The sequence below is a fragment of the Populus nigra genome, chromosome 4, assembly GCF_951802175.1.
Source record: "Populus nigra chromosome 4, ddPopNigr1.1, whole genome shotgun sequence".
Taxonomy (NCBI): domain Eukaryota; kingdom Viridiplantae; phylum Streptophyta; class Magnoliopsida; order Malpighiales; family Salicaceae; genus Populus; species Populus nigra.
In genome coordinates this window covers 15,542,361-15,552,502 of record NC_084855.1, presented here as the reverse complement: position 1 = coordinate 15,552,502, position 10,142 = coordinate 15,542,361, and the positions used below count along the sequence as shown (strand labels likewise).

At 34.6% G+C, this 10,142-nt stretch overlaps 1 protein-coding gene across 2 annotated transcripts; it reads right to left on the bottom strand.

The window, feature by feature from the left end:
- Positions 1 to 627: 627 nt before the first annotated feature.
- On the bottom strand, positions 628 to 7,160 carry LOC133692671 (ribonucleases P/MRP protein subunit POP1). 2 transcript variants are annotated; one of them, XM_062113773.1, is made up of 11 exons: positions 6,496 to 7,160; positions 6,319 to 6,415; positions 6,045 to 6,152; positions 5,733 to 5,963; positions 5,272 to 5,390; positions 4,668 to 5,189; positions 3,553 to 3,661; positions 2,886 to 3,475; positions 2,402 to 2,569; positions 1,338 to 2,295; positions 628 to 988 (listed from the first exon to the last, which is right to left on the bottom strand). In XM_062113773.1, the coding sequence occupies exons 1-10, from the start codon at positions 6,948 to 6,950 to the stop codon at positions 2,097 to 2,099; spliced, it is 2,598 nt and encodes an 865-aa protein (XP_061969757.1). In that variant the 5' UTR covers positions 6,951 to 7,160; the 3' UTR covers positions 628 to 988; positions 1,338 to 2,096. The 2 variants fall into 2 exon arrangements, with proteins under 2 accessions (XP_061969757.1, XP_061969758.1); XM_062113774.1 differs by having other exon boundaries at positions 628 to 947.
- Positions 7,161 to 10,142: the final 2,982 nt, after the last annotated feature.

The following is a 10,142-nucleotide window of genomic DNA, read 5'->3' as shown; positions in this document are numbered from 1 at the left end:
CAGAAAAACATACTGCATATCCAGGGAGATCATATTTCTTTGAATCAACAAAAGCATGACCACACTACAGCAGACAAAACCAGGCAAAATTAGAGTCTGGCAGATTAAAATCAAGCTCTTGCATAAAAATTCTGAAACGCATGCATCAACATGCAAAGTCAGCCAATCTTGCATTATCGTTTTTACAACAATTTACAAATGATTCTGTTGTAAATACCAGTCAAAAATCTGGGATTTAAAGGGCATTATCCAATTATGATCCCACCCCGAAGTTAGGTTCTTTGAGGTAAAACTAAGAAACAAACCTTCCGCATCTTTTACATGAGGCGGCTGCTCTCAAGGCTCAGACCAACACCATTACAGTAGCAAGCCCAAGAACTTTAGCATTCCACAAGAACGGCCCCTATAGGGAAAGACCATGGTAACCATCAAACCAAAAGGTTCTCGACAAAATGTACCCCAAAACCCGATTCAACATTTTCAGTCTCCACACTTGACCTAAACACAAGCCTCAAATACCTTCATTTCCATACAAATAGATACAGGCATTTACCACCTGAGAATTCCCTCAATTAGTAAAACACGCCGAGTATAATAACAGCCAAAGAGAGAGATGAATAATCCAAGTTGACAATCAACACACAATAAACTTGTATCTCCACAATGAGAAATATTTTAAAAAATACAGATCCAAATCCAGCTAGTTTGGCGCATCCAAACTATAAAATTAAGCATAATTTATTACAACACAAAGGATTAAGAATCAATCAGAGGACTTGACAGACCTTAGCGACCAGTGTTTATAGGTAGAATACAAGAAAAATAAAGTCAAGAGAAGAATGAGGCAGTATGAAACAATAGCAGTGACGCTCATTCGGCTCGGCGCTTTCTTCTTTTTGCTCTGTTGTAAGAGATCTTGAGGTTTGATCCTTGCCATCTTCAACTCCCTATACTCCAAATCGCCACAGGTTGGTTTTGTATATATTTACTGAAAATAAGCAGACTATAGATAAATATTTTCTTTATAAAAAAAGGCAAATATTTAACTTGGATTTTAAAATTGAAACAATTTTCTTCTTTTTTTTTCATCATGGATTGGTCAACAGTAACTAAGATCTAAAGAGATTCATACTATTTTATTTTTATTTTATTTGGAAATAAAAGATTGAAACCATTATGAAAATAAGTTAATTGAAAAAATTGAATATATATATATATATATATATATATATATATATATATATATATATATATATATATATATAGAGAGAGAGAGAGAGAGAGAGAGAGAGAGAGAGAGAGAGAGAGAGAGAGAGAGAGAGAGAGAGAGGCGGTACCTGTTTGAGGTGAATTCTCTCTGCTTTCTAAAAGATGCTCGATTTGGTTTTGAAGTTTTGTTTCAAAGTCTCGATATTTATTTGAGCCACCAAGCAAAGCAAGAGAGGCTCTGATTGGGCCAAACTAGGAGATGGGCCTGGTTTAATTAATTGTACATGAGCCCGGAATGTTGATCTGTGGTGCGTGACTTTCGAGTTTGGTCTTGTGACTCTGACTCGAACTCTATAGTGTCCTCACGGATTTCCTGCTATGAAGCTGCAAGATGTTGCAGTATCATACATGATGGGCAAATTAAAAGAGTTACTAGTATAACTTTTGGAAGTTTGCCAGGCTATTTGAACATATACATTCATGTTTGCTACTTGGTTTAAGCTGGATACACGGGATTATAATAATGGTGTGATTGCGATAGTTTTTTAAAATGTTTTTCACTCGAAAATATATTAAAATAATATTTTTTTTTATTTTTAATATAAACTCATCAAAACAATTCAAAATACATAAAAACAAAATTAATTTTTAAAAAAAAAAATTGAATTTTAGCAAACCTTCTCCTAAACAGGAGAGGTTTAATTGCATTGCAGAAACTGAACTGGAATCAGTAGTTCACCGTCGGGCAGTGGATATCTATTGATGAAAACAACACCGTGATGACCAGTATGTTACTCCAGTAAAATTCTCTCTGTTACCTATAGTTAAGCTAGAGAACAAGATTTATGCATCTTTATGGATATGAAAAACCCACCGGCGGCACCATCTCACAAGAATACCACATCTTCTTCTTCTTGTTCCAGGACTACAGTGGCAAGGGCGAGTCTATATGCAGAAGATCTCAGGTTCCTAACAAGGACATATATTTCCTTCTTCCTTTGCTTCATAGGCATCCCACTCCACTGCTCCTCCCTAAGCTGAGCTAGTAAAACTGCCTCACAAAAAGCCTCAGCCACTAGCTTCTTGCTGCAAGCAAGGTACGAATCTGAGTTAACCACCACAGACAAAACTGCACATTTTATTGGAAGAGAAATGTCAATAGATGTGCTGCACAAGAGCTTATCATACTAACCTCCCTCGAACAAATCCAGCAGTGACAAAACCAATAGGCCATCTATGAGATTCTCTTACCACAGGGTCCTGCGGTATCCAGAGTTCCCACTTACTAGAAGGTTGCTCTTTGAAATATGAACCCACAGATGACTGGGAAATTTGAAGTCCACCTTCATTATTTTCTGATCTGCAGCATACAAAAGAAGTGGATGATATTAGCTCACAAGTGTGATGGGCCGTAAGAAATGCCAAACAAGGACTCGTGTTATTTCTCAAGAATTATATCCTTCATGGAGTCAACTTGCTCCATTGGTTCAACATGGATACTAATAAATATTCTTGAAGCTTCACAAATATCTTTACATCATCTTTTCCAATTATAAATCCACCATTTGTGACTACAAAGCTCAAAGAATGATTATGAAATTGTTGATGTCAAAGAGATTAAAGCAGTTATCATCAGTGAGAAAAGGGAAAAGATGAGAAAAGTTTTGTTAGAATACCTAGAAATCCACATGGATAAATCATTTGGACCGGGAGCACAAACAACCGCTCCTTCTTCAAAAAACCCTTCCTTGTATGCATGTAGAAGAACTCTAATGAAACACAATCTACGGTTAGAAGTGATTTGGTGGGCACTACATTGACCTTTACTGAGGATGCTTTCATCCTTTATAAGCTCTGAAAGCCTTGTCTTCTTATTTGGAATGTGAGGAAACAAAAGCAAATGACCGGCATGGATTTCACTCAAGAAATCAATCAGTATACTGGATGTCCATCCTACAAATCCATCAAATGAATCACAATGACCAGTGGCTGCTGTTTTTGCACAATCCCCATCTTCTGAGCTCACTAATGAATTGTCATCAATGTTATCTTTTCGACCAGAAATTTGAGGATCTTGAACTATAGCAGATCCTTTATCAAGAGCAAGACGGACACTATTCCATGGGAAAGGCATGGGAACTTTCAGAGGTCTTACAGAAGGAGGTAGTCGTTCCATTTTGTGGTCAAGGGCAGCACTTTCGTTCACCATAAAAGATAAGTGCGCATTACAATCAGGAAAATCAGAAGGAAATTGTGGCAGCCCAACCTGCAAAGGCTAGAAAATTAGCATGCATGGTTTTGCAACATTGTATGGAAAACTGTACAGTTGTCAACTATGCATACTTCACAAGCAATCCATCGCTTTTCTCTCAGACCTATTGCATGTGCTCCTTTGGAGACGAAAGGAATCCAGAAGACCCTAACCCAGCTTAAGGGAAGTATAACAGACCATCTGAAAGAAAAGGAAGTGCTTATCAGGTTCTAATAAGGTCTTATAGCCCATTCACATAAAAAGGCCATGACAGCATACATTTAGAGATGGCAAAGGTAAAAAGGCAACGAGCAAGTAAATCTTATATATTCAGATGTAATTAATGGCAGAGTAGAGAATAATTTTTTTTTAATGAAGAGAGCAAGTTCCAAATTGCTTTATCTGAATGGTGTAATTAAGCTATCATAAACCACTTCACAATTTAATCCTGTGTAAAATATTTGCAATTCATTTCAACCTCTCTTGTCGAAAGTGATTCTGATTTGGCCCATGAAGATATAAACAAGATAAAACTTGAACTACTTTGGCCCTGGGCTTCGGTTCAGGGGGCAAAGAATTGGGCAGGGATAGGAATAAGCTCCTATAGGTTCAAAGTGTGAATTGATGATAAAATACATGAACAAACTCGCTGAATAGGGTCAGCCAAGCAGACTCGATGGAATCCATTATAATTAATGGCAATATCAAGGGTGATTTTCTCTATGTATGCATGGGATTTTTTAATTCCTTAATTCATGACTACTGCGGCACAACAATAACATCAGAATAACAATTTAGACAACTACTACCAAAAACTTCTCATCATTTTAAGCATTTCTTCATTCTGCTTTATTCTTAAAAACAAGTGAACAATGAGTACACGGTTTCACATATGAAGGAATTGGACAAAGTGTTTCTTCCTACTCTTGTGCAGGATGAGAAAAAATTTGTTTACTGAAAGAAAAAGAAACATTGTGACAGTAAAGGCAGGTCCTGATCATGCATTTTGATTCTTACTTGCAGGTTACATCTACAGCGATACTTAGCTCACAAGATACCACTTAGAAGGTATCCATATTTGGGAAAAAATACTGAGGTAAAAGTGGTACATGAATATGTCCAACCTAGGTTTCAAGGCATAAACTGCAGAAATTAACATAATTGGAGCTATGCCAAATGGAAGAATGAACCTGGAAAGTGGAATTACCGCATCATTGAGTCCATTCCTTTACTGTTTGTAAGAAGCAGAATAGGGCAAGATGTTGAACCCTGCACCTTAGTTGAAGTATTTGGTGTCCTTGATTTACAACCATCAAGGCAGATAAAATCCAAACGCAAATGATGCCTTTCCCAGCAAAGAACATTCTCTTCCACTGGGGGAGTTACTCTGCTGCTTGCATCCCACAAACTCCTATTGTCAGGGACACTGCTACTCCTTTCAGGTTCTGAAAGCGATGAGTGAGGATGTTTTTCACCATTTCCAAAATTTACAGTTAAGGCATCATGGTCTTTTGCTTCATCTTCTGGAACATTATTGAGTACACTAGTAGGGGTTGGCTTGGGAATGTCAACAATATTTACAGGCAGAGAACGAGGATCCTTGACAGCAAGAGATAAAACTGAACAAGGAGAAATGTTCTCGCTTTGAAATATAGATTTCTTCAACTCAGAGTCACCATCAACTTCTAAAACAGAGCAGTTCCTCAATTGCCAAGAATTATCTGAATTACTGCACACGATAAGCACCTTTAGCCATTTTTTACTTTTCATCTTGATTCAGAATAATCTAATTGTACTTTTGAGTTGCTCACCAAGAAAAAGGATGTAATGTCTTTTGTAAAAGTTCCGATGCCTTTGATCCCATTACTTCTAACTTTGCAAGCTGGCCTTCGAGTGACAAACAATTGATCAAAATGCCACTCTCATTCATCTGAAGAAAAAAAAAAGGAAGTTAAGAAGTTAGCATATTAAGAGCACATTAACAAAGCCTTTTTTTTACAGAACCTTATATTCTTCATCCACTAAATGTTTAGAATGATAAGCTCCATCCCAAAGAAACATAGTTTTCCAGTTTAATATATAAAATAAATAAAAAACAGACAAACAGACACAATTTTTACCAAAAATCAGTGAGCTCAAAGGAAAAACGGTTCCTATAAACCTTGGTTTTGAGGCAGGGTGGTCAAGCCACCAGATAGATATATAATAGGATTGGCCAAAAAGTCACTAAAACACGCAATTTCCTCATGAGAACAGAAGATAGACCATGTACCTGTTTCTGACAAGCAAATTTCAGAGCATCATATCCCTCGCTAAAAGCTGAAGCATGTATCCACACCCAAAGTTGACGATGGGAAGAACAAGCATCAGAGATTTGAGTTTCATTACATCCACCAGAACCATGTTCGTTATTGCCATTTTCTCTATTGCGAAGACAAGAAGGTCGCCACATATAGTTCACAGGAGCTATCGGCTGAGAAACAGGTGCTCCAGCATGATGCAGCTGAGAAAAAATCAAAGAGTTTATATATCCAAATACTTAAGCTATCCTTGTTTCACAATGGTTTGCAATGGGCTAACCTACCATAGCAGTGCCATAGATAACACCAGTAAGAATAGACTTGGCAATATCGCCAGATTGAGCTGATGGAGAAGGCACTAGTACCATATTTAGAATTGAAATTAATGACTCCTGGAGATCACACAACGTATCATCTCTATTTAGATTATGAATTCAACAATGGAGGAATAAAAAATGCGCCACAAAGCTTGATATAGACAATGCTTATTCTCTAACATGTAATGTGGCAAACAAATAAAAAATATTTTGCTAACTTGACAGAAAAGTGAATGCCTGCCTCTGGACCCTCCAACTGGACAGCAGTATGGTAGCTTGCATCATGCACAACCGCTCCGTCTCTGTACCACTTCAATAGAGCCCTGGATCCCCTCCCTCTGCACCACACAAAATACATCATTAATTATTAACTAATTCCCAAAATAATCAGAATAAGTTAGCCTTACTTCCTAATTACCTGCCGTGCAAACCAAGAGGAAGGTGAAATCCCCAAAGCTTAGTCATTGTAAAGCGTTTGGCATGCCAGACGTGAGTTCTCAATCTCCTGGTGCCATCGCCGGAAGTAGCAAAACCAGATTCTGGATTCTTTTTCAGCTCAATTCTCCTGCGAACTCGGCGAGGGACTTTCCTTGGCTCTTTATTTTCTGAAGCCGAAGACAGGTCATCATTGGCTTTACCGAGGAGGCCTAAATTACGTCTCTTTCGATGTCTCTTTTTCGCAGCTTGATTTTCATAAGCAGTGGTTCTTCTTCTCTTGTTTCTTTGAGACCGGAAATTGTTGTTTAGCCGGTTTGATACGATTGAGTGAAGACTCTCCAGTTCAGATGCCCGGGTTTCTGCAAATTTTTGAACATTGATTTTTCTAGGTGGAGCTGTTGATACTTTAGATTTTTTGCTTCCATCAACAGCCATTGCAGCCTGATTACCGACAAATAACCTATCTCCCTGCCTGCTACTGTAAGCTTTGGATTGATTATAGTTTGGCTAGCTGTGGTCTTTAGGGTTGGGGTAACCACTGGTGGTGTTAGAGCGCGCGGCACCTGGACAAAACGAGGAGATGAGCAGAACAAGACGCCCCGTTTGTTTTCTGTGTAAATCTAAAACGCTACCGTTTACTTTTTCTGTTTAAATCTTAAACGCCGCCGTCTGCACCGTTTCTCCCAGTGGGCAACTTAACACTACTTGCTCTTTTAAGAGTGTATTTTGCAGTGTTGTACGGTTGTATTTTGATTGAAAAATTATTTTTAATTGTAACTAGTTAAATAAAATATATGTTAAATAAAAATTATGGTTAAAATTATTATTGATAAAAAGCAGTTTAAATTCTAGTTATTAATTTCGACCCAGGAGTTGATCTAGACAAAGAATCAAGTACTGGGTCACACTTTTTGACCTAGAATAACCTGGAAAAATTAAAATAAATATTTGAAGTTTTAATATTTAACATTAAAAAGATAATAAATAATTAATATGAATATGAATATAGATTATATATGTTATAAATAATAAAGTTTAAAAGATTATCTAAAAAAAATTATTTCATATTGGAAAGATATTTTTTTATTATTTTAAGTTGAAGTATTTAAATTAAAAATATTTTTTATCCCATGTTAAAAAAATATAACTTTATATTAATGAGTTTTCAATCTTACATTGAAAAAAATAAAATATTTTTCTAGTGTTTATATAATAAATTTTAATATGGGTTAGTAATCAACAAGGAAATAATGGTAGGCTTGCGCATATAAGGTTAGATTAAGTAAGAGAAAATCTTTCTTTTAATTTTTCTTATGTAATTATCTTTTTGTGGTTTAGGAAATTTTATATTATGATTATCAATAGTCTACAAAAAGAATACATGTATCACGTGCATCGCTTTCTCATCTTGCCAAAACAAATGTAAATTGCATATCAAAGCAACACGCAGCCATTACGTTTTGTATTGGTACACCTTTTCTAGTGATAAATGAAATTTGATTTTCTTAAGATATGTAAGCACGCATATATGTTTCATCAATCGCATCAATGCAATTCTACATGAAAAACAATAAATATCAAATTGAAAATAATTAATAACATTTTGAAAACAATTTATATTCGACACTAATGATTAAGAACGATATTTATGTTACCGTGAAATGAGGCATATATCTTGGATTCATCGCAATTTCTCATGAAGTGTTTCTAAATTTAGTGTCTTTTAATGTTATGACATTTATAACAACAAATATATCATTTTTAAGATTTTATTAAAACATTTACTAACAAACTTCCTAAACTTCCGTATTTAAAGCACCTATTGTTATTGTACAGAGAAATGTGGTCACCTTTTCAATAACATTCATTCTTCTTGAAGTTTTTAATCCATATTGTGTTTCTCAATCATAGTATAGGCTCATTAATATTATTGTATCCATTCTAAACACGTGGACACATCATTTTCAAAGTCCTTTTAAAATTTCAATCAACCATATCATACATGTGTTGCATGAAAACAATACAGGGTTCTTTATACATATAATTAATATAATACATGTTTAGAACTCTAATTATGCATACAAGTAGTTTTTGAGGATCAAATTGTCGCTTCCAAAACAATTCACCATCCTCACCACTATCATTGTCATTGTTGTCATCATCATCATCACATTCACCAACATCGTCGAAACCACCACTACAATCGTCACCACTGTCATCACCACTATAATTAACTTGATCAACAACATGTTTCATCACATCTCTATAATCATCATCAAAGTCTTTTTGAATATAGCATTAAACCATATAGCTTCTATATCTATGATGATCATTGGAGGCTTACATAGTCGTTAACTTCAGGGCCCGTGGGATTAGTCGAGGTGCGCGAAAGTTAACCCGGATACCCACGTTAAACTAAAAAAAAATAATTGAGCTTCAAATAATAAGAATTCATAAAAAATCACAAACTATTTTCGGTCATAAAATTTGTTATGAAAAAAGTGAATGAATAACCTATTAAGCCAGTAAACTCGTCAAAAATTTGCAAATGTGCATAAGTAATTGATTTTAAGAAACGTCGTTCGATGAGAAATGAAAATACTCATAATATATTGTGCTAATATGTTTGAGCAAATTCCATGATTCATAAAAAACCAACAACATTTATTCACACACATATCTTAAGAAATCACATAGATAACATGAAATTCATAATCAATAAGCATTTATTGCCTTGCATGGATGATTTCAATGAGATTAGGAGATTGAATATTAAAAACATGTTAAATATACAATTAAACCAAATCATCCTTAACATAATAAGCGAAAAAAATTGTATTCTAAATAGCGAAAAAAATTGATGGCTTGACATAACAGAAAGAGAACTAAAAATAATAATGATCGTCAAACTCCGTGAATCAAATTGTAGAATGATGAAATCAAGAAAAAAAATCCATGAAAAAAAGCCTTAAAATACAAAACATTAGCAAAATCAAGTGAGGTCATCAAAACTTGCGAGTGGTATAATGTCAAACCTTAAATATAAAAAAATATTGAAGTGAAAGGCAAAATCGAAAAGAAAAATCAATTCACAAAAGTATCCAAAACATAAAAAAATGAAGAAAATCAATTTTCAACGAACGCAATGATGATGGATGGAATTTTTAAAATAACTAAAAATAACTGAAACGAACCCCGTTAAACCTTTAAAATTTGCAACACAAATCATGAGGCAAGATCACAACGTAAAAGGCAAAAAAAAATAACAACATAAAATTCTAAACCAACCAAAATAAATAGGGATAAACATGAAAAAACAAATTAAGAAAACAATTTGAAAAATATAGATTTGAAAAGAAAGAGAACCAAATAAAATCAAATTCATAAAAGAATCTAAAAATTAAAAAAACTAAGGAAATCAATTTTCAACGAACTCAATGATGATGTATGAAATTTTAAAAAATAATTAAAAATAACTGAAATAAACTCGATCCAACCTTCAAAATTTATGACACAAATCATGAGGCCGGATCGCAACGTAAAAGGCAAAAACAAATTAGCAATGTAAAATTCTAAACCAATCAAAATAATTACGGATAAGCATGAAAAAATAATTAAAACAAGGGA